The 25,430-nt window shown below is 39.7% G+C and overlaps 1 protein-coding gene and 1 long non-coding RNA gene across 2 annotated transcripts in view; one reads left to right on the top strand and one right to left on the bottom strand.

Annotated features, from left to right (window-relative positions):
• The window catches only part of LOC311037530, a 439,052-nt gene that overhangs the window by 41,028 nt on the left and 372,594 nt on the right, over window positions 1-25,430 (top strand). The gene's annotated exons all lie outside the window — the stretch shown is intronic.
• On the bottom strand, window positions 16,684-22,577 carry LOC311037048 (uncharacterized protein). Its single transcript, XM_084046108.1, has 3 exons — window positions 22,420-22,577; window positions 21,272-21,394; window positions 16,684-18,231 (listed from the first exon to the last, which is right to left on the bottom strand). Exons 1-3 carry the CDS (start codon window positions 22,466-22,468, stop codon window positions 18,026-18,028), a joined length of 378 nt encoding a protein of 125 aa, XP_083902234.1. The 5' UTR covers window positions 22,469-22,577; the 3' UTR covers window positions 16,684-18,025.

Raw genomic sequence — 25,430 nt, forward strand, 5'->3', positions numbered from 1 at the left:
AAAAACAACTTATTTTCTATCAATTACACACCCCATGAAGCCTTGAATTCATGGAGATTTTTTTTGTTTTGGTCTCATTCCTGAGACAATAATTTGATGACAGGCGGGAAGGAGACTCAAAGAGTCTCCTATTGACCGATGACCCGGTCATCACATTTTTGGCTCAGGAATGATACAAAAACTAAACATAGTTATTGAGATTATTACTTAAACTCGAGGCCTTTTCGCACAAAGTCAGATATGAATACAGAATTTTAAAAAAAGAAAGAACTTCATGACAAGTTCAAAACGATGAATTCCATCTGTATCTGGGAAAGTGGGACCAGTACTGCATGAACCAGTAACACAATGATTAGGTCTCTTTGGCACCATGTATGTTTACACTCTACAAATTATGTCAAGTTGTCAACAGGTATGGAAATCCAATTTGTTTCAATCTCGTGTGTAACTGAGGCTTTTTATGCACTTGAATGCTGCAGAAATTAAAGTTACGGCAAATCAAATGTAATGCACTGTCATTGCAGTTTTGGAATCTGTGTGAAGGTCGGAGATATGCGTTTATGATCATGTGAAAATATAGGTCTTAATTCGCAGGTGTGGATAAATCTACATTTTTGTTGATGTACAATCATGAGTAGTATAGCAGTAATGATGATGTTGATTTTGATAAAACATCAACACTGTAAAGAGATGGGACTTTTACTATTCTGGTGCATTTTGTTTTTGTTTCTTTTTACACAAAAAAAATGGTTGTTCATATTTTTTGTTTGCTGTTGTAAGTAAATCTTCCATGTTAATTTCTCTTCTTTTCAATTTTGTCACATTATTTCAATCGTGAACTTGATGTACAAAAAAAGACAGTTATAGTACATTACTTCTACAAATTGGCATCGACTACATGAATTCAAACCATGAAAACATTTACACCCTATCTTAGTGATTTTAATTCATTGTTACCCTGTATTCATAATCGGTTACATACTGTAGTATGCATGCGATGCGTGAGTGTGGACTCGGGACTCCTTGATTACTAGCCTCGCTGCAGTGCCGGTGCTAGGTAATTTGGCGCCCTAGGCAATATTTTTCCTGGCGCCCCCCCCCCACCCCCACCCCCCCCCGCACCGCCACCGTTTTCTGCCACAGCGCCACCTAGATTCTGGGAAAAAAAAAAAAAAAAAAAGTTTTTTTTTTTTTTTTTTTTTTGCGCCCCCCCCCTAGTGGCGCCCTAGGCAACTGCCTACTCTGCCTAATAGGGCGCGCCGGCTCTGCCTCGCTGTCACACTGTAGTGTGTTTATGTAGGCCTATTTCCCCTCCTAGCGGTGCCTTGGGCTGGCTCCCACAGTGTCAGCTTGCTTGCTACCAGTTCCGAGTGCCTGACTGACACGGTTCCCTGCGAGCCCCATTCTTCTTCGTGACCCACGGGAGGCCTCTGTAGAGCATTGGTTCTCAAAGTGGGGTCCGGGGACCCCCAGGGGTACTTGAGGGAGTTCCAGGGGGTCCCCAGCTAAATGATAGATTAGGCACCAAATGGACCCTTATGGGTCTGTAACTCTGAGAGTGTACAAATGGAGTGTGTGCCTTTAATGGCACACACTCCATTTGTACATTGGGAGTGTTTTGCATATAACGACTGTACGGGTGATTAAATATACATTTCCATGGAATAAACAATTCCATGGAATTGTTTATTCCATGGAAATGCTTATGAGTGTATATATGGAAATGCTTATGAGTGCAGGTGTACAACAAGAAATACGAGTGGAAGGAGGAGGAGAGAGAGGAATAGTTAGAGGAGGCAAAGTACAGAGAACATCATTTGGAGGATCTGCTATCATCATCTGAAGAAGAGACTTCACCAAAACACCTGACTTAGAGATCTGAGACTCTCTGCTGACATCTAAAACGTGAGATCACTTTAACCTTGTGTTCATTAGAATAGTTTTTTTTTTCAGATGAACGTTGAGAAGAGTTAAAAAAAAAATGTGTCATTGTTATATTCAGTCAACTGCGCTCAAATCCAGTGGTGTAAAGTAACTATGTACCTTTACTCAAGTACTGTACTTAAGTACAATTTTGAGGTATTTTTTTTTTACTATACTTGAGTATTTCCAATTTTAAATACTTTTACTTCTACTCCACTACATCTCAGAGGCAAATATTATACTTTTACTTCACTGCAATTATTTGAAAACTTTAGTTACTACTTTTTACATTTTGATTATTATTACAAAACATACATTACCCACTTGAGCCCTATGTACATTTCGCCCATTCGAAAATAGCCGATCTACAAGCTCACAATGCGTCGCAATGCGTGGCATTGTGAGCTTGAAGATCTGCTATTTTCAAAAGATTATTTATACATTTTATACATTTGAAAACTTGTGAAACGGGACATTCTGCATAATGAGTACTTTCCATTTTTGGTACTTTAAGTACATTTTGATACCAATACTTTTGTACTTTTACTCAAGTAAATTTTGAATTCCGGACTTTTACTTGTAACAGAGTATTTCTACATTGCAGTATTGAAACTTTTACTTAAGTAAAGAATTTGAGTACTTTTTCCAGCACTGCTCAAATCCAGCCATTATGTTTTTTTCTTCTGTACCGGTTACAGGGCGCACACACCCAGAGCCTTAATATGAACGACACACTGGAGAACGGCACCAACTCCTCGATCCCCTCATCATCCTCAGAAGACGACACCCGTCTGGCACCACTACTAACTGCTTTCAACTCTATCAACCTCATCCTGGGTCTCCCCATCAACAGCTACGTTATGTGGCTGATACTGAGTGGAGCTGGTGGGACGATAGCCTCAGAGTGCTTTAATCTCAACCTGATTGTATCTGTGATCATCTCTTTCCTGTCCTCTGTCTTTAACGTAGCATGGCTCTTCACATGAAATGATATTTTGTACATGGTTATAAAGTGTATTTATGCTTTTTTTTCTGGATCTCTGTTCCATTGTTCCAGTGTTGTATCTGTGTGGAGCGTTACATAGCAGTAATCCACCCTGTGGTATTTCTCAGTTACAAACATCTTCGGTACAAGGTGGCCTGTTGCAGCGTTGTCTGGCTGACGGCGCTTGCGTTCAGCTTGATTAGGTTTTGGTCACCAAAGGTGGGGTGTTACATCTTCTTTGGCTTTTGCGTCGTGTGCATTTCTGTGGTTTCTTTCTGCTGCCTCTCGGTCCTCAGAGCTCTGAAACAGCCTGGACCAGGAGAAGGACAGAGGGACCGAAGGGAGGGACAGGACGTGAAGAGAAGAGCTTTTAGAATTATTCTGATCAGCTTGGTAGTAATGTCAGTGACTATGATGAGCCTTATTACCTTTGTTCTGTCTATAATACTTGATTACATCCCAGCTGCTGCTATATATGCAATAGCCTCGATGTCAGTGTTTGCTCATCCTTTGCTGTATCTCTACAAAGCTGGGAAACTGCCATGCTTCAAGGGGCTCTGAGAGCAGGATAGATCTCTTACCAGACCTCACCAGTGTGATATTATGTTTTTAAATCTAATCTAAAGCTCCCACTGTGTCGGAGAAACTTATTTCAATGATTCAGCTTTTGTTATGTTGTTCTTTATTGAATTACACATGGTAGAGAAAACTGTATTTTAAAAAGTACACTGTAAATATTACATTATTGTTCATCATAGGCCTATGTAGATTTTGTATGGAAAAACATTTCTCAGGCTAAATACATGCTAATTAATTATTGTAAAATTGCAACAAAAAAAAAAGCTGAAATGATCAATCCTCAAGTTGACTCTTACAGCGGGTGATTTATGAAATGATTGGTAGTAAATATTTAACCATCAGATAGTCTGTGTGTCTTTTGGTCAGGGCTGTGATTAAATGGTTATTTAGCTTGCAGGTGCAGTTTAGACATGGCTTTGATGTGGTTTAATTTCATAACTTTATTTAAGGGTTAGTGTAGAGTTTGGTACAGGATCTGGGAGGGTTGTGCACCAAGTCATGCTCTGACACCAGTTAGTAGCATTTCCTTTACTAACGCTGCCTTGGCTACTTTTAATTCATAATGTTTTAAGCATTCATACATATGATTGTGATGGAACATGATGCATCGTCTGATGGATTATATTAATAATACATTTTATTTGTATTGCACTTTACATTTGAACAAACCTGTGTTCAGTACAGTACAGAATAAAACATTTGCATAAAACAAAGGAGTGTCTATTTATTTAGTGCATCATTACAAATCTGGTGTCCTATAACTTGCCAAACAAAACCTGGGTCAGGCTTGACACATGTAAATAATCCACTGAGCATTACAAGATGTGTAGTTTTTATAAAGTGCTTCAGTTCAACTACTGTACAATAATTCTGGAAAAAGGCTCCCTCAGCAACACATGGTTTCTGACAGAATGTGGGAACCCAAAAATGTAGGCTATAACAAAATTACATTTCAATTTCAAGTATTTGACATTTAGATCCATTTGACCATTAAATCAACGGTCCAAAAACAACACGCGTCTAGACACTCAAGCCCACAGTACCACCAAGGCTCGTGAAAATTGTAACTTTACTTTTGGAAAATAGTAACTGTAATATTCATTACTCAAAACGGGAAAGTAATTAGTTATATTACTTATTACTGGAAAACGAATATTTAATACTCAACGTGCAAGTAATTAGTTATATTACTAATTACTGGAAAAGGGTAATAAAAGTAACTTATTTTTAGTAAAGTACGTTACTTTAGTTACTTTCCAACACTGGAACTGGCAACCATGAATACCAACCACAACAGAAAATATAAAATGTCCACAAAAGAAAAAAAAGAAGAAATAAAGAGAAATCATGTTTAATGGTTTTGTTTTAATCAAAGTGCTTCAATATCTTTCTCTCTCTCCATCCTCTTCCTTCGCATAAAAACTACAAATACTTTCACCCACTTTGACACAATAGGGTGTGATATTTACACCTGTAAACCTCTGATGTGACAATAAAGTTGATTCTGATTCTGTTGCTCGCGCGTGCGCACACACACAGGGCAGGTACTGTAGGTGCATGAGTAACACTCACACCTGACCTCCTTCGACACCACCATAGAATTGTTTTAATGAAAACTAATTCTATTAATGTATAAAGTCAGAAGATCCAGCGTCCATCCAGCATATGGCCAGTCTGCAGCTGTTGCTGTTGTGTGAGATGTTGGGGTGATTTGACCTGAAGAACTACATCAGATCAGGCTTGGTGTGTGGGTTCTACTCCTTTAACGTTAGAGGTTGTGGTCAGTGAAAACAAGTCCAAAAGTAGCGACTAACACATGAGCACTTTCAACATATTCTGTACATCGGCTATTTGAAAATGGCAGATCCACAACCAGAACCACAACCAGAACCAGATCCACAACCGGCCAGTTCGATCTATTCTCATGAAAATCTAGATTTGTGTTTTAACAACACAAATCTGGTACGGGGGTCCCTGGCACAAGATGTTTTCAGATGGGGATACGTGGACAATTACATAGGCCTATTAATTTGGGGGTCCTTGACATGAAAATGTTTATAAGAACCACTGGTTTAAACAACATTATAGGAAACAAGCAAAAAGAAATGCAACCTGCAACTACCAACATTTACAACACTGGACATGTCAACACTGGTTTCAGTGACAACTAGAAAAAGTGCTCCTCGGAGCACAGGTCTCCGCCAGGTCAGGTAGGCTATTGTGGCCTCCTGGTGGCGCTATAACAGGCCAATGTTACAAGGGTGGCATTTGTTCCTCAACATAGTGTGAATGTGCATGCAAAGTTTGACCGCAATCGGACGGTGCGTTCATGATTTGTGGAATTTTGTTAAAAACAAGCCAATAATGCAAACTTTAGATGTCAATCTTAGCCAATCAGTATGGAAAATTAAAAATCAAACACATCCGTCTTGATCACATGACTATAGAGATCATGTGTACCGATTTGCGTGAAATTTGGATACAATTGGAAGGAGTAGGCCTAGTATAAAATAATGTGTTTTACATAAGTCGGCCTCCTGGTGGCGCTATAAAAGGCATATGTGAAAAATGCAGGGCAAAGGTTTTTCCTTGACCTCTAGGGAGTGTGCATACAAAGTTTTACACAGATCGGTGCAGTTATAGGTAAAAACACATCGGCCTGTTATAGTGCCACCATGAGGTTGATTTGAAATTTTTCAAATGGTATTTCTTCCTCGGCCTAATGGGAATGTGCGTGCAAAATTTCACGGAAATTGCATGCTGTGTTCATGATTTGAGGCATTTTGTTGAAAACGGAGCACTCCTGCAAACTTTGGAAGCCATTCTTAGGCAATCAGGATGGAATTTGAAAAATCTGAAAGACCCATTTCGTTTAATGACTATAGAGATACTGTGTACCGATTTGCGTGACGTTTGGAAAAAATCTGTAGGAGTACTCTTAAAAAATTGCAGAGATTAGCTGGTCACAGACGGACGGACGGACACACACACGGACACACGGGGTGGAAAACATACTCTCTCGCCATGCCTTTCGGCCTGGCGGAGACAACAATATCAACAACGGCTGAAAAATGAGACTTCAGTTCAAACATTTTGATGTCGGGGGCAGAATTTTGCATTGAAAAGCCATTGGTGAATGGTGGTAGTTTCTGCATCATTGGGCGCCACAACAATCATTATTTGAATGTCACACACAGGTGTTGAAAACTAGCACTCGTGCTATATACTTTGAACAAAGCATCTGGTTTGTCCAATGTGATTGTGATGTCCATGTCAAATAAATAAACATAATATTTCAGGAAAAAAACTAGAAGGTAGCAAAAAAAGCAAGGCGAGGCAAGTTCAATGAGATTCAATCAAATCAAAATAGACATCAAGACAATCTATATCTATAGTGTGGCTCATAGTCATATATATATATCTATATCTATGGTGTGGCTCTAGCCTGGCGTAGCTAGACTATATCACTGAGTGCAATTTTCTTTTTGCACTCGCAGATTCGTCTGGTCCCAGGCTAGTGTGGCTCCCCCAACCCACCAGTGTCAGGCCTCATGCAGTACTATATCCTCACACAAGGGGGCAGCAGTGGCTGCTAATTGCTTATTGTCAGTTGTGGAAAAAGTACTAACATGTTTTACTTAAGTAAAAGTCCAGAATTAAAAATGGACTTCAGTAAAAGTACAAAAGTATTCAAGTATCAAGTATCAAAACGTACTTAAAGTGCCAAAATGATTATACAGAATGTCCCGTTTCACAAGTTTTCAAATGTATAAAAATCTTTTGAAAACAGCAGATCTACAAGCTCACAATGCGACGCATTGTGAGCTTGTAGATCGGCTATTTTCAAATTGCCGAAATGTATATAGGGCTGAAGTGGTTAATGTATGTTTTGTAATAATAATAAAAATCTACAAAGTGACTAGTAACTACAGTTTTCAAATAAATGTAGTGGAGTAAAAGTACAATATTTGGATCCGACATATCAGTGGAGTAGAAGTAAAAGTATTGGAAATTGGAAATACTCAAGTATAGTACAAATACCTCGAAATTGTACCTAAGTACAGTACTTGAATAAATGTATTTGTGTGTTGTCGCTGCTGTTGTTGTATCCTACTGACTCACCTGCCAGTGAGGAGCCCCCACCGGGAGGACGTAGGGGCCCCCGTCCTACTCCACCCGCCCCGTCCTACTCCTCCCGCCCAACACTCCCTGCTGACAGGTGGCGCCGCAGCCTGTAGGATTTACATGCAGTGACAAATATCAACCTCTTGGCCTGTCACAATTATTACATAATCGTCTAATCGCAATTATTTAAGATAATCGCAATTATAGAGGGAAGTGACTATTTGTAGCATATCATTTTTACCTGTATTCATTCAATGTAGAAATAACAGACTTCAGGGGTTCAAACTTAATGTTTATTTAAACAGTTTATTGGAACCGAGCTGAAATGTTTGTTTGTCACCTGGTATTTCCTCTGCATCACTGGCACCCTCTGAATCTGACTTGGAACTGTCGAAACAGAGCCGGGCCAGTCCATTTGGTTTAAAAAGGGGTGGAATGTGCCAAGTACTGTAGAGGAGGAGGGGTGTTTGAAAATGTTAATGAGCAAAGTATTTCTATGCCTTTTGAAGTAAATTCATACCCAAAATAGTGTTAAGTTTAAAGTACAACATCTATTTATGTGGTAGGTTATTTATTCATCAGATATTTGTAAGCTTGTAGCAAAGCGTTAACTTTGGGGAGAGATTTGTCTCAAAAGTATGTGTGAATCCAATACCAAGATGCACAAATATTCTTTGATTTACAAATGTGTTTCCATGATTTACAAATGTATTTTGCAATCTACAAACACAAATTATTTATTTGTGACTTTTGTAAATTTGAATTTGTAATTTTTACAAAAAAATATTATACTTGTGTGTGCATTTATCATAAAATATCATTTGTAAATCATATATTCTATGTGTGAATTGTTGGATCTTATTTGTGAGTAGACCAACACACGCATACATTCCTTTTTCCTGTTACATCATTTTGAGACAAACATCACGCTTTTTTAAGATAATTTTTACAAATGTATTTTCCTATCCACAAACTTACTTGTAACTTGTAAGTTTGCATTTAAATACATGTGCTAAGTTTCACACAGTGTTGGAGAGATTCACTCTCACTTTCTGCAGATCCGTGTGTTGGTGAGATTCATACTTTCTGCAGAGCCGTGTGTTGGTGAGATTTACACTTTCTGCAGATCCGTGTGTTGGTGAGATTCAAACTTTTTCTGCAGATCCGTGTGTTGGTGAGATTCATACTTTCTGCAGATCCGTGTGTTGGTGAGATTCACTCTTACTTTCTGCAGATCCGTGTGTTGGTGAGATTCATACGAGACAGGCTTCACACTCTTTAGTCCACGAGCCAGAGCCCCAAAATTGAGCAATGATTATCGAAAGAGTGGGCAAAACCATACCTATATTAAATTGTTTATAGGGTCAATATAAGTAAATAAATATATGATAACCTTTCCACAGGAGCAGCTTTTTCATATTTATCACACATTTTGTTATTTTCCCCATACGTACATGACAGGTGAAAATATTACAAAATTTAAAAAATAGTTATCATAATGAAACTTCCCCAGTTGATTACTTACATGAAGACAATGATTTATCGTATTACAAGTTTTCTGAAATTGTATATTTAAATATGCAAATTAGGCATTTAGTCCATAAGCCAGAGCCCCAAAATTGAGCCAGATATTGAATATTCCCTCGTTAAAAACTCGTTAAAAAAGACTCCAACATCTTAACAAAATGAAATAAGAATGTTGACTCTGGCTTTGTCCAATGTTCCAATGTTGATTCTGGAAAGTTATGCAAATTCCTAATTTGCATTTTTAAATATACAATTTCAGAAAACTTTCATTTGTTTTCATTTCATTTAATTTAATTTACAACTTATATTGTATTAACATACTCTACAGATTGGACAGAATTGCATTCTATTCATTTAAAAAAGTTACATAGTGCCGCTTTAACATACAACTGCTAGCCAGCTACCTAGATTGTAATAAAAATTGTAAAAAATAAATAAATCTGGCCACAGGAGCTGTACAAATAGACATCACAACCTTATCTATGAAATCCACAATTTTACAGTGTTACGTTAGAAAACGTGCAACATCATTTTTGTTCATGCAAGAGACTTGAATAATATCACCCCCTCCAACTCCCCAAAATAAAGCTGTAATCCCACGTTTTATGTCCTCTCCTGATGTGGAAACAACTTAAACCATATCCTTATTTGACCAATTCCCCAGGGCTCTATAATTGGCCCTCCTGTTTTCTCTGACACCAAATAACCGAAAATGGCCGATCTACAAGCTCACAACATGCATGATAACGTTACTTGTGACACGTTGAGACACGTTGTGAACTTGTAGATCAGATGTTCACTATTTGCCCCTGAATAGGAATGCTAAGATTCAAGTGGTTATTACAACTGTAAGACCCAGGATTTGAACCTGGGTCTTCCGCATGGGAGCCAAGAGGGAATCCCCACTTGGCAGGGGAGATATTGGGCTTAGGAGCTTCAGGAAAGGCTACTTGTCAACCTGTTAGTTGTCCTACCTAACACCAGGGAAAAGACACTATTATAAAGCCCTAAGGGCCTCCGGTCAAAGTGGTTAAATATAGTTCACTTTATATAGAATATCCGTTCCCATTATGTGTCAAAAGACATGGCTTTCAGATCAGTCTTTCAATCCTGCTTCCCTTAACCTTGGGTACCTTGGATCCCTTATGGCAAATCCCAGGCCAGGGCAGGTGATAATGGTCTCCATGTCTGCCTATTAGGCCTACTATACGATGGTCAAAGAAAGTTACCTCGTATGACACAGGAGATGTCTACAGTACTGGTCACTCAGTGGCAAACAGGATGAAGAAATGAAGAAATAGATGAGAATATAATCTGAGGAACTGAAAATGCTTAGTACACGAAAGTACATAGCAGGTGTATCCTGTACATTGGGCTGGAGAAAGCAGATTACAACACACACAGGCATACGCGCTGTTAGGGTTAAATTTGAACCCTATGAATAAGGCATGAGCCCAAGAAAGATGAAAAGATGGTTTGGTACTAAGACCCCCCAATACCCGTCCAGTCAACACCCAAAGAAATGTGAGTCAGACACCTGGTACGTCCAAAAATGATCTATCTGTATTGCCCGAGTGTGCACACAGGAGACAGTACAAGTTACAGACAAGAATATCAATCACACACACTGACACACTGACATAAGACAACAAGCACTTGCACGCACAAACACACACTAATGCTTCAATAACAGGCAATAGTATTTATACACAGTTGGACTTCAATGACATCAGACATAGGTGCATCCTTATGATTGGCTTTAAGACCCTCAGACGTAGGGTGGGAGTCGTAAGATGGGCAGGCGTCTGGCTGTCTTAATAATAAGTTGTTGTTCATCTTAGGGTGTCCTTGTGTACAATTCTCGGTTCCATAAACAAGTTGTTCCTTCGATATCATAGGACATGTGCATGGTTTTATCTGTGACAGGATGACAGCTGACAAAAGGGAATTAGTGACGATGCCGGGTCAAACAGAAATATCGGTCATCGTACAGAGATACAGGTCATTAGGACATTAAACACAAAACGTTGACCAAGACATGTTTTTACTGATTGGGAACATATGGAGCCAGCACCAGATAGCAAATATGGAGCCAGCTACATGGCCTTGGTAGAGAAAGTATAGTAGAGTTACAAAAGGCATGTTTAAAAGACTGAAGTACAGGCCCAAAAAGACATCACTATATTAATTTGACTGGTTAGATCGATATTTCTAGATCATATCAATCTGGTCCACAAAACATATCTATCACGCGCACACAAAGATTGCTTTGGGTGTGGGGGCACGACGCTGCTGCAATACACACAGGCACACGCACACACATAGATAGGGTGTGAGGCACGAATGCTGTGATACAGACACACACACGCATATGGGAAAAGTACTGGGCCATTACAAAACCACAGGGGGGTCAAGAAAGAGGATCTTGACTGAAATGAAGCAGAGTGGCAGATCTAATGCTGGACATGATGACAATTATGATTATTTGAATAATGTAATTTAATCAACAGTATCGATCATGCTGAAGTATGAAACTAACTAAAAGATATGTATGTGTTTGTTGTGAAACCCAGAGACACTTGGAGCTGCTCACTCTCTCCTCTACGATCTACAAGCTCACAACATGATTGTAGGTTGCTTATTTTTGATTAGCTGGAAGTATGAAATAGGGTTTTAAGCAGTCAATGTATGCTTTGTAATAATAATCTAAATATGCAACTAATAACTAATAATTTCAAATCATTGTAGTGGAGTAAAAAGTATAATATTTAGCTGCAATTAAGTCACTTCCCTCCACTGGACCACAATCATCTTTTTAGCTTTGTAGTTTTTTTTAATAGCACTACTAGCCTCAGGCCCAGCCCTCAGGATGTTCTCTGCTAAAAACAAATTACTATTATTTCCTGTTAGCATATACCTTGGGCCATATTCAGTATCAAAAGGAAGTAATAGTGAAAACACTTTAGCAGAGAGCATCCTGAGTGCTGGGCCTGGCTCCCGGACTATACCAGACACTGTTTGTTTCTGCACTCTATATTAGTGGTTTTCAACCTTTTTCATGCCAAGGATCCCTAAATTGATATACATTTGGACCACCATCTGAAAATGTTTTGTGCCAGGGACCCCCAGAAGCACATTTTCAAGATTTTTCAAAAATAGCAGATCTACAAGCTCATAGCGCTGAGTGCCGCACTGAGTACCGCGCTATGAGCTTGTATATCTGCTATTTTTGAATAGCCAAAGCTAAGTGGTTTAAAATGATTGTGACGCTATGTTAACTAATTTCGCTGGGGACCCCCTGGTACCCCCCTACCCCCCAAGGACCACTGGTGGTCCCCGGACCACTGGTTGAGAACCACTGCTCTATATGTTTAAATGTTTTTGGTTCGTCTTTAAAGATGCTGCTGCCGCTGACATGAAATTTAGGGTTGCTACAAAAAAGGGTTGCTATAACAGATAAGAAACTATTTTCTTAAAGGAGTAGTTCACCCAAAAAAAATCTTAATTACTTCTTCTTTTTTTTTGTCGCATGCCCCTCAGCCAATAACTTTATGACCGGCGGAGTCAAAGAGTCTCCCATAGAGTCTCCAACTGCCCGATGACTGATCACAGATGAGACGAATAGGAAAATCAAATAAGAAAGAGCTAAAACAAATAAGTGTATCGAATAAACAAGATCCAATAAGACAAGAGCTCGTACAACTAATTGACAACAAGTAGGCAAGGCAAAGAGGAAGGGTAGTGTTTCTTGAAGAGCTGGGTTTTCAGCCTGCGGCGAAAGATGGGCAGTGACTCTGCTGTCCTGACACCAGTGGGGAGTTCATTCCACCACTGTGGGGGCCAGAACAGAAAAAAGCTGTGACCGTGTAGATCGGCCAGAAGGACCAATTAGCGACGAGGCAACCAGTCGCCCCGAGGTGGCAGACCGAAGTGGTCGGGCAGGGGTGTAAGCATCAACCATATAGCCTGGAGGTAAGAAAGAGCTGTTCCTTTCACTGCCCTATACCACCAGGGTCTTACAGTAAACTGAATGCGAGCCGCTACGGGGAGCCAGTGTAGAGAACTAAGAAGGATAGTTGTGTGGGAGAACTTGAGGCGGTTGAACACCAGACGAGCCGCAGCTTTCTGAACAAGCTCCAGAGGTCTGATGGCAGAGGCCGGGGCACCAGCAAGGAAGGAGTTGCAGTAGTCCAGGCGGGAGATGACAAGAGCCTGGATGAGCACCTGCGCTGCCTTAAGTGGTCAGTGAGGAAGGGGCGAATCCTCCTGATGTTGTAGAGGAGGAATATGCAGGACCGCGTCACCGATGCGATGTTTGCCGAGAACAACAATTGGTCGTCCAGGGTCACACCCAGATTCCTCGCAGTCCGAGTTGACGTCACCACAGCATTATCAATGGTGATGGCCAGGTCTCTGTGCGGACAGCCCTTACCCGGGACAGCCCTTCCACAATTACACATGTGTAATTGTGGAAAATAGGTCACTTTTTGGGTGAACTATAATATTGAAATGTAGGGGTGTTCAACTCTAAACTACGCTGTCCCAGCACCAAAGACTGACATTTTGTAAATTATTTCAGGGTTTGACCATTACGTAATGCCTTTGCACAAAGTAGGTTTATACGATATTTTTTTTATTTTTGTTAGCCTTAAATATTGCTGCTGTTCCTCCATCTACTGTATGCAGAGCTGCAATTTTAGTTTTTGATGGTTGTTTACATTATTGGAAAGCCTTTTCATGGCCATGTTTAGATTATAGTTTAAAATATTGAGATTGTGTGTCTAGAACTTGAACTGAATTGTCATCCTGAAACGTTTTTAAGTGAAAAGATAAATCACTTACAGTACATCGCCCTGGCATACAAGCAGTTTTTCGTCTTTTTATGTTGGTTTGTTTTTTGGGCGTAAATCAATGCCCTGTACTTCACGAAAGTAACAAAAAATAGAAGATGTACAAGCTCACAACGCGTCGCATGTCAATGCCTTGTGAGCTTGTACAGAGCTTGTACGTCGTTTATTCTTTGCTCATTTTCTTCCATTTTGAATCCTGAAAAGTAACTTTTTTTTGGGGACATATGAGGTTTCCGCCTGACAGCAGCAAGGTTTTTGTGGAAAGTATTTACTGCACTGGAAGCAATTAGAGGCTGCTTGGGGAGAGGAATGTAATGGGCTGGATTTCCTGTCATTGTTTCTATCTAAACATCTCTCTCGGGTTTCCCTGCTTGTGTGGAGTGGTGCAAAGTAACCTTTACTTACAGTACATTAAAGTACATTTACGGAAGTCCTGTACGTCAACGAACAATTATGAGGTACTTTCTTACTTCTTTTTTTTGTGTTTCTTGAGTAATTAATACATTATAGGCTACTTCTGCTCCACTACATCTCACTACATTTAGTGTGTTGCTTCTTTTTACTTCCTGAACCACTTACAGTAAGACCATCTCATCTCAGAGAAACTTGAGTTACAACTCTACTCGGACTGCTTCCTTCTGTCTACACTGCACCAAATCTCTTTCATCATCCAAAATAGACGATCTACAGTACAAGCTCAAAAGGAAAATGTCCCCCCCCCCCGCCCCCTCCCAGAATAGGCATGCCAGGGTTCAAGTGGTTAAAAAAAAAACATGCTGGTGTGTTTATGGAAAACAACTGGCTTGGACTGTTTCGAACCAGGTCAGGTTACATAACCAGATGCTGAGGGGAAGTGGTGGAAAAAGTACTCACATTTTTCACTTAAGTAGAAGAATGAATACTGCAATGTAGAAACACTCTGTAACAAGTAAAAGTCCGGAATTCAAAATGTTCTTGAGTAAAAGTACAAAAGCATTGGTATCAAAATGTACTTCTTTCGAAAGTTTTCAAATGCATAAAATGTATAAAAATCTTCACAATGCGTCGCATCGTGAGCTTGTAGATCGGCTATTTTCGAATGGCCAAAATGTATATAGGGCTGAAGTGGGTAATATATATTTTGTAAAATCTACAAAGTAACTAGTAACTAAAGTAAAAGTACAATATTTGACTCTGAGATGTAGTGGAGTAGGAGTAAAAGTATAGACAAATGGAAATACTCCAGTAAAGTAAAAAATCCTCAACATTTTACTTAAGTACAACACTTAAGTAAATATACTTAGTTAAAAGAAAGCCAAGAAAGCCTGTGTTCAAATGGATCCGATAGTTAATGAGTCACAAGGTCATGATAATGCTTTTCATTGGCTCAATGCTTTAACAAACACCCACACACACACACTTCAAAATGTTTCTAAAATAACGGAAATCGAAAGATCTACAAGCTCACAATTGTGACACATTGTTAGCTTGTAGATCTGATATTTTCGCTACTTTTGTGCTACAATCTTGTACGATGATGTAGGGCATTCATCTATGAAAAAACATAAACATTTGAATTATGGAGATACAAGGTTTCTACTCGGATCCTAACAAAATGAAAGGTTTGACTAAAAAAATGTTTACCCCACATTTGGAAACGTGTGATACTTAAATAGAGTTATTCATCATTTACATTTTCATCATGAAAATAATGTTATGTATTTTTTCCACCAGATGCTGTGGGTCAAGTCAGGTCCCACTGCAGGAAAAGTGGACACCTATATGTAAAATCAGCTATTTGGTCCAAAATGTAAAACAATATATACATATTTGGAAAACGGTCTTATAAGTCGTTGGTTCTCAAAGTGGGGTCCGGGGACCCCCAGGGGTACTTGAGGGGGTTCCAGGGGGTCCCCAGCTAAATGATGGACAGGAACCAAATGGAGCCTTATGGGTCTGTAACTCTGAGAGTGTACAAATGGAACCAAATGGACCCGTCAGGGTCCATTTGGTTCCATTTGTACACTCTCAGAGTTAAATTAACATTGATTTTACAATATGAATTGGGGTCCCAGAGGTATAAATTCCATTACATGGGGGTCCGTAGCCCTAATGCATGTCAAACTGGGGGTCCTTGAAATTAAAATGGTTGAGAATCACTGCTAGAGAGCCGTAAAACTAAAAACCTTCTCTTATGGGGGTCCCTGGCGTATCTTTTCAAATGGGGGTCCGCGGGCTAATAGGTGTAACTTTGGGGGTCCTTAGTCTCGCGTAGCCAGACCCCACAGAAAATGAAAAACAGCGACCTCTGCTTTCGCAGGTCGGAATCTGTTCTTGAGAGATTAGGGGGTCCTTGACATGAAAAGTTTGAGAACCACTGTTATAAGTAATGCAAAGTACACATAATTATTAGAACATGATTGAACATTTGAAATTTAAGCTCTAATATTTCTACAACTGCTACACATGGCTACAAAACGTGTAAATCCAATATTTTAGGACATAAACAAGAAGTCGAAGGGTACATTTAAAGGGATATTTCACCTTCAAATAAAATAAACACGGCCCCCTCACGCATTAGAATGTCCATCTAATGCATGAGGGAGCCGTGATTTCTCCATGACTTTTTTCATTAATTTTGTTATATATTTTTTTAATGTTTACATTATTTGAAAGTTAAATATCCGTTTAAGTCTGATAATGACTGATAATGCCATGATTGGTTATTTCTTTATTTCTTTATTTGGATCCCCATTAGCTGCCAACAACAAAGAAGCTCTCTTCCTGGGGTGTGCATATACAAGAAAAAAAAGACATAACATAACAAGACAAATCACTTGTAATAAAGCTCTGATAAACATTATTGTGCGTAAGTCTTAAAGGAGAATTTCACCCGACGTTTTTCTCACCTTTTTTATGATGTTATGATAACCTAGGACGAGTGGTACAGTTGCAAAATTTCACAACTCCATCCCGGGTCCGCCGCAGCTAAAAACCCACGCCTATGGGACTTGCACTAAATCGCCTATTTCAATCGTTTTTTTTTCGGGTGAGATCTGACGTTCATAGTGACAGAACACTATGCAAGGTGATTGTCTTGAATGCGCCCCACCGGAACTCTCGCAAGACGAGATTTCGTGAAATCACGAGATTTCGTGAAATCAAGAGATTTCGTGAAATCACGTCTAGCGAGACTCTTGATAACATCATAAAAAAGAAAGAAAAATGTCGGGCGAAATTCTCCTTTAATAAAAAGCATTTTAGAGATGAATAAAAGTCAAGTAAAAACAAAAGAAAAACACATCAAAACACATCAATTTACATTCCATTGCATCTGATCAGGTCAGTTAATTGACATTTGCATAATTGTTAATGCATCATCTAGTAGTAGTTGTTTTTTTTTAACTTGCCTTCAACTATAAAACCTAAAGTAGCCCGCCTAGTATGAAAGTGAGACTATATGTTGATCTCTCACATAATGTTATTTGTACCTATACATATACTGCTAATACAAATTGATGCTGCACACAGAGAAGGTTTCTTATTAACCCATTTAGACCAGGGAAGCATCTGTGTCATTTTAGATTTTAGCAGTGGTGGAAAAAGTAAATGTAATACTTAAGTAAAAGTATCAATTCTGCAACATAGAAGTACTCTGGAAAGTCTGGAATTCCTCAAAATTTTACTTAAGTATAGTACTTGAGTAAATGCACTTAGTTACTTTACACCACTGGATTTTAGCATTGGCTATTAAAAGAATAGCAGATATACAAGCTCATAGTGCGGCACGAAGCTTGTACATCTGCTATTTTTGAAAAAAAAAACTTGAAAGTGCTGAATAATTTTGAATTACGGAAAAGTTTGAGGACTACTGATTTCGAAGGCATTTTGTAGAATCGGCCTCAGGTCTTAATGGGTAAATATACAGAATAACTACCACTGGTAAATGACAGAAAAATGCGGGTACTGGATAGCTAGATACGGTGTGGATGGATATAGCAGTAAGAGATCATTACAGAGGTCAATAAGGGGCAAACTGAAGCAGTGCGGCTCCCCTTCAGCTGAACAGAGCAGCGACAGAGAGCACTGGGGCTAGAACAAGGAGCAAGAGGCTCACTGCGGTGCTTGCTGTGGCACCGTTGCACAGTTCACCATCACAGCAGGTCACTCCCAGCTCTTTGGACAGGTCTAACGGCAGAAGAGTCTTCATCATAGAACACTGCATCTCTGGGATGCAGCCCTTCGCGACTACCGCGCCTTTCTCTGTGAACACGAACACACATGTTTGTATTACTATACTTGTGAGGACATCAACACTTTAGGACAGCCATGTTTATGAATGCCATTTAGAAATAATAATTGTCATTTTTAACCGTAAGCCTAAAGCCAAAAAACAGCAGATCTACAAGCTCACAACGCGCCGCGATGCGGCGCGTTGTGAGCTTATAGATCAGCTATTTTTCGGTGCATGACACTGGCGCGCAACTAAGTATAAATCATGTTGAACTCTAATTCCAATCCCTAAACCTAACCTCTAAGACACCTAAATGTCTAATACTGACCTGAATGTTTTTCTAATCGTAAACGTATCTCTAGAAAAAAATGTTTTAACTATAAAACAACCATTTGTCTTGTGAGGACCAGGAAAACGGTCCTCACAATGTATATCATACTATAATTCTAGTAAGGAGCGTAGCAGTGTTGTGTTCTAGTTTTTTTCGGAAGGTATACGCTACGATACGATGCGCGTGGTCGTGGGTATACGCTCTCGCGTTTTCAATGGATGAAACAGTTTTTGAAGGTATACGGTAGCGCCGAAAAAAAATCTCAAGGTATACGCCGTACACAGCATCTGACGGTAGAACACACCACTGGAGCGTAGTGGTGAGTAGGTGAAGATACCCGGTTCTCCTCAGTGGCTGGAGCAATTGCTCTGATTTTGCACACAGCCATTGACCATTACCATCTGAACTTAACTGTGAAGCCCGTTTTTCAAGCCCGTTTTTCAATTTCACCAAATCTCAGCTTCTTATTAGCGTTTTTGTGTCAAACACTGTCGCCATGGTTACGGGGCTGCCCAGCTATGGGACGAACTGCCTCCCGGGTTGCCAGATCATGTGCGCATATCCCCCCACGGATGCGTCCACCGGGTATGGTCTAGTTTCTTCAAATGCTACTATACTTGGTCCTCGCAAGTATAGTAACACACACACACGCACGCGCACACACACACACACACACACACACACACACACACACACACACACACACACACACACACACACACACACACACACACACACACACACACACACACACACACACACACACACACACACACACACACACACACACACACACACACACACACACACACACACACACGTTTGTATTTTGCAGCGGTGGAAAAAGTATATATATATTAATATACTTAAAGTACAAAAATTACAGTACTCATTATGTTTCAAGTTTCAAATGTATAAAATGTTTAAAAATCTTTTGGAAATAGCAGATCTACAAGCTCACAATGCGTCGCATCGCAACGCATTGTGAGCTTGTAGATCGGTTATTTTCAAATGGCCGAAATGTATACAGGGCTGAATGTATGTTTTGTAATAATAATCTAAATCAGCAAAGTAACTAAAGTTTTCAAATAATTGTAGTGGAGTAAAAGTACAATATTTGCATCCGAGATGTAGTGGAGTAGAAGCAAAAGTATTGAAAATTGGAAATACTCAAGTAAAGTAAAAATGTCTAAACATTTTACTTAAGTACAGTACTTGAGTAAATGTACTTACTTTCCACCACTGGTACAAAGTACCCACAGATCACATACACCCAAACATGACCAACGACAAAAACCCCCCATACTCTCCCAGAAATACTGTACAACAATGTGCGAACACTGTTGTGATCAAGGAAAGCTAGCCAATGGAATCACAACAACCCTGATGACTACTATAGCCATTCAGTTCCCCGCACGATCTCTGCCGAGTGGACCTCTAGATCTACTGCACATATACAGAGCTGCTTTAAACACATTTTAAATCTGAGGCTTTTTTGTTTACTATAAAATAGTTTTGAGAACAAAATGCAGTGGTGTTCTAAAAGGAGTAGTTCATGGCCAGAGAGTATGTTTTTACCCTCCGTCCGTCCGTCCGTCCGTCCGTCCGTCCGCCCGCCCGTGTGTGTGTGTGTGTGTGTGTGTGTGTGTGTGTGTGTGTGTGTGTGTGTGTGTGTGTGTGTGTGTGTGTGTGTGTGTGTGTGTGTGTGTGTGTGTGTGTGTGTGTGTGTGTGTGTGTGTGTGTGTGTGTGTGTGTGTGTGTGTGTGTGTGTGTGTGTGTGTGTGTGTGTGTGTGTGTGTGTGTGTGTGTGTGTGTGTGTGTGTGTGTGTGTGTGTGTGTGTGTATCCGTGTGTCCTGTCCGTGTGTTAGCAGCTAATCTCTGGCACCGTTGGCCCGGTCGCTGCGAAACTGTGCACACACACTCCCTGGATGCCAATTCAGAACCTCTGCCTCAAATTTTTCACATGGGCCTGTTATAGCGCCACCTGGAGGCCGATTTGTGCAAAACCTATTTTTTTACATTACTCCTACATATTTTATCCAAACGTCATGCAAATCGGTACACAGTATCTCTATAGTTATGTGATCAACACGGATTGGTCCAATTTCCCATATTCCATCCTCATTGGCTAAGGTTGGCTTCCAAAATTTGCAGGATTGGTCCGTTTTGAACAAAATGCCTCAAATCATGAACGCAGCTTGCGATTTCCGTGAAATTTCACAAGCACATTCCCACTAGGCCAAGGAAGAAATGCCACCCTTTTTCACATTGGCCTGTCATAGCGCCACCAGCAGGTCTAATTTAGCAAAACACATTTTTGGAACAAAATGCCTCAAATCATGAATGCAGTGTCCGATTGCCGTGAACGACCTAAGAATAAATGGCACCCTTTTCACATTGGCCTATTATAGCGCCACCAGGAGGCCACAATAACGTACCTGACCTGGCGGAGACCTGTGCTCCGAGGAGCACTTTTTCTAGTTTTCTATCAATTACACACTCCATTGTGGCATTCCTAAGTCAATAATTTGATGACCGGCGGAGTCTACTACTGACCAATTACAAATTATTGACTCAGGATTGCGAGAAAAACAAAAAAAGATCTCTTCGTGGGGTGTGTAACTACTCCTTTAATATTCAAAGTCTAGAAAAAACAAGGAAATAAAACTTTCTGAGCTGAGGAATGTGACATATTTGGGTAGAAATGTGCCATATTAGGAAGCCATATGATTATTACCTTTCAGTGAGAAGCATTGCACCTTCATCATCATGCCAAGAACACAACTAAACGGTTTGTGGCAGTTGTCGTTGTTGGTGTTGGTGTCAGTCAAGTTACATGTGTAACACTGGTAGGCAGAGGCTGAGACAACAGGCAGACAACATCATACAGGTTACAAGCAGTGGTGGAAAAATACTCAAATGTTTTACTTAAGTAAAAGCATCGATACTGCAATGTAGAAATACTCTGCTACAACAAGTAAAGTAAAAGTACAGAAGAATTGGTATCAAAATGTACTTAAAGTACCAAAAGTAGAAAGTACTCATTATGCAGAATCTCCCATTTCACAACTTCTCAAATGTATACAAATCTTTTGACAAGAGCAGATCTACAAGCTCACAATCGCGACGCATTGTGAGCTTGTAGATCGGCTATATTAAATGACCGAAATGTATAAGGCTGAAGTGGTTAATAATCCTCTGAGATGTAGTGGAGTAGAAGTAAAAGTACTGAAATTTGGAAATACTCCAGTAAAGTAAACATTACCTCAAAATTGTACTAAAGTACAGTTCTTGAGTAAATGTACTATAGTTACTTTAAACCACAGGTTACAATCCAGGGCATAACTTGTGTCCCAGAGATGGCAATTGCCACACCCTAGTAGTGCAGTAGTTGTCAAACTTTTTCGTGCTATTTTTGTGGTAGATCTGCTATTTAAGTGGTTAACATTATTGTGATGCTACATTATTATTTACACGTTTGCATAATGGGTAATTTTGCTTTTGGTACTTTAAGTATATTTTTATTTTCTACTTTTACTCAAATAAAAGTGTCAATACTGCAATGTAGAAATACTGTTGCAAGTAAAAGTCAAACTTTACTTAAATAAAACAAATGAGTCATTTTACTACCACTGGATTACAAATACAGTACACAAAAGTCTGTCCAGGCTATGTACGTATGCGAGTGACAGTGTCAACAAAAAAGAAAAGTTGTGGATTGCACTGAAATGACCTCGACATTGTGGCATTTGCATATTATTAAGGTACAGTGATTGTTAGGATTAATATTATTGTATAATTTAGGTAAAATATCTCAAAAGGATAAAAAAAGGAGATAGCAAATGTTGGGTGCAATAATTACATAAATACAGAAAAAAGCCTTACCTTCAGGAAGAAGCATAAATCCAAGGATCAGTATGAACATATGCATCATGTTGGACAGAGAGGATCAAATGAAAGACTAGGCAGAGTAACAGCTTTAATACGTTTTGCAAAGAGGGTGTGGTGTCTGGATGGCAGTCAGTCAGTATGGCACAGTACAGTATGCTAAACATGCATTAAAGGGATAGTTCACCACCTTTTTTCCCTATCGATTAGTCACCCCATGGAGACTTGAATTCATGGATATGTTTTTTTTCCGTATTTGTCGCATTCCTAAGCCAATAATTTGATGACGTGCGGACCGGTAGGCAGTGGTTCCGATAGCATACACAAAGAGACTCTTTGTTTCTACCGGAACCGCTGCCGGTCATCAAATTATTTTTAAAAAATCAATAGAAAAAAAGGCATTTTTGGGGTGAACTGTCCCTTTAACTAAATGTGACATTTGTACCAAGCCGTGCCATTTACAGTTATTGAATCATGACCGTTTGTTTTAAAATGTAACGCCTGTCGTTTTTTTGCAAGTTACTGTAATAACCAAAAACTACGCCACCATGACTAAGCGTATTTTCAAGTTGGAGACGATCATACAGCACTGTGAGTGAGGAGGGGCTACTCTACAGTATGGGCAAGGGCAAGATAGAGAGGGAGAGAGGGGGCTAACTGAATTAGATAATGTGGCTTGGGCCAGATAAGCTCTAAGAGCAGTGTGTGTGTGTGTGTGTGTGTGTGTGTGTGTGTGTGTGTGTGTGTGTGTGTGTGTGTGTGTGTGTGTGTGTGTGTGTGTGTGTGTGTGTGTGTGTGTGTGTGTGTGTGTGTGTGTGTGCATGCTTCTTCTCTGACATCACCCGCAAAAACAAGACCATGCTCTGTATGCGACTGTTGTCAGGACAGACCAATTAGCAGTGAGGGAAGAAGTAGGCCCTACTCACATGTTTTACTTAAGTACAAGTAGCAATACCCTATTGTAGAAATACTCTGTTACAAGTAAAGTTCCGTATTTTCACTCGACTAAAAGTACAAAAGTATCGGCATCAAAATATACTTAAAGTACCAAAAGTAAAAGTGCTCATTGTGCAGAATGTCCCATTTCACAAGTTCAAAATGTATACAGAAATCCTTTGAAAATAGCTGATATACAAGCTCACAGTGGGGTCGCATCATGAGCTTGTAGATCAGCTACTTTCAAATGGCCGAAATATATATAGGGCTGAAGTGGTTAGTACGTGTGTTTTGTAATAATAATCCAAATCTACAAAGTAACTAGTAACTAAAGTTTTCATATAATTGTAGTGGAGTAGAAGTACAATATATTCCTCTGAGATGTAGTGGGGTAGAAGTAAAAGTATTGAACATTGCAAATACTGAAGGAAGTAGAAATACCTCAAAATTGTACTCAAGTACAGTACTTGAGTACTTTACACCACTGCCAAGCAGTCTCTGATATCAAAGGGGGGCCCCTTAGGGAGGTTATCCACCAGAGCCGGCAATGAATTTGCCTCCTACTTCACTTTACAAATTCCAAAAACATTAGACAAGCGGTCAATGCCTCCACAATCAGGTGCAGGGTATGTGTGCGTCCACTTAAAAATAAATCAATAATTCACAACTCATAACACTGATAACTAATTCATGACACAATTTGATCTGATCGATCGTGAAAACGCAGAGGACATTATACCAGTGGTTCTCAAACTTCTTCATGTCAAGGACCCCCAAATTGACACTTATTAGCCCGCGGACCCCCATTTCAAAAGATACGCCATAGGGACCCCCATAAGAGAAGATTTTTTACGACTCTAGCAGTGATTCTCAACCATTTTAATTTCAAGGATCACCAGTTTGACATGCATTAGGGCTACAGACACCCACATGGCATTTCTATCACTTGGACCCTTTATATTTATATTGTTAAAATCTATGTCAATTTAACTCTGAGAGTGTACAAATGGAACCAAATGGACCCTAACGGGTCCATTTGGTTCCATTTGTACACTCTCAGAGTTACAGACCCATAAGGGTCCATATGGTGCCTAATCTATCATTTAGCTGGGGACCCCCTGGAACTACCTCAAGGACCCCTGGGGGTCCCCGGACCCCACTTTGAGAACCAATGCATTATACAACATCTGAAATCCCCCCTCCTGCATATTCTGTCAACAGGCCTTTTCAGAAATGTTTGAAATCCCATGGCCTCAGGTCTTCTGGAGACATTCTCAACACATCTCTTCTCTCAGGCAGTGTTGATTTCGTCGTCTAAAACTATGACGAAAGATGTTCGTCGACTACCTTTTATCACCGACGAAAACTAAATGAAAACTGAATAAAAACTAAGCTGTGATGACTAAAACTAAGACTACATGATAATTAGTTTGTCTGTTGTCCAATCAGAGGCTGAGTAAAGACATGCATATGCATGCATGCACACCTGGCCTTGTTCCCAGCCTCAATGTTTTTCCGTTTAGACACTCAACCGGCTAAGTCTCGCCCAGCGTGATGCACACCGGGTGTATGGTGATTGGTGTATGGCGCGTGGGGTGACATGACTCCTCAACCTCATGCATCCGTTTGTATGGGGTGTGAAAACCGTTTTCAGTGACTGCTGGTTTAGAGATTAGAGATTAGAGAGTGCAAGAAACTACAAGGGTTTTCATGGGTATAAGCCTGAGCCTAAAAAATACAAAACAAAAACAAAAAAACAAACACGATTTTTGCAGGGAGTGGATCCTTAACCCATTAAGACCGGGAGGCTACTGTGTCATTTTAGATTGTTTAGCTTTAACCATTATTTTATACTTTTGGCTATTCAAAAATAGCAGATTTTTAATCATTTGTTTCATTATATCATAGTTTATATCTGCAAAGTAACTAATAACTAAAGTTTTCAAATAATTGTAGTGGAGTAGTAAAAAAAAAGTAAAAGTATTGGAAATTGGAAATACTCAAGAAAAGTATAAATACCTCAGAATTGTACTTAAGTAAATGTACTTAGTTACTTTCCACCACTGCATCCA

The sequence above is a fragment of the Gymnoscopelus microlampas genome (genome assembly GCF_963454915.1).
Source record: "Gymnoscopelus microlampas genome assembly, chromosome: 21".
In the NCBI taxonomy this organism is placed as follows: domain Eukaryota; kingdom Metazoa; phylum Chordata; class Actinopteri; order Myctophiformes; family Myctophidae; genus Gymnoscopelus; species Gymnoscopelus microlampas.

Coding starts and splice junctions, on each gene's coding strand:
- LOC311037048 (XM_084046108.1), bottom strand. CDS start 22,468: ATGATGCATATGTTCATACTGATCCTTGGATTTATGCTTCTTCCTGAA. Junction 21,395..22,419: donor ATTTATGCTTCTTCCTGAAG/GTAAGGCTTTTT, acceptor CTGTTGTCTCAG/CCTCTGCCTACCAGTGTTAC. Junction 18,232..21,271: donor GCAATGCTTCTCACTGAAAG/GTAATAATCATA, acceptor TCGTGTTCACAG/AGAAAGGCGCGGTAGTCGCG.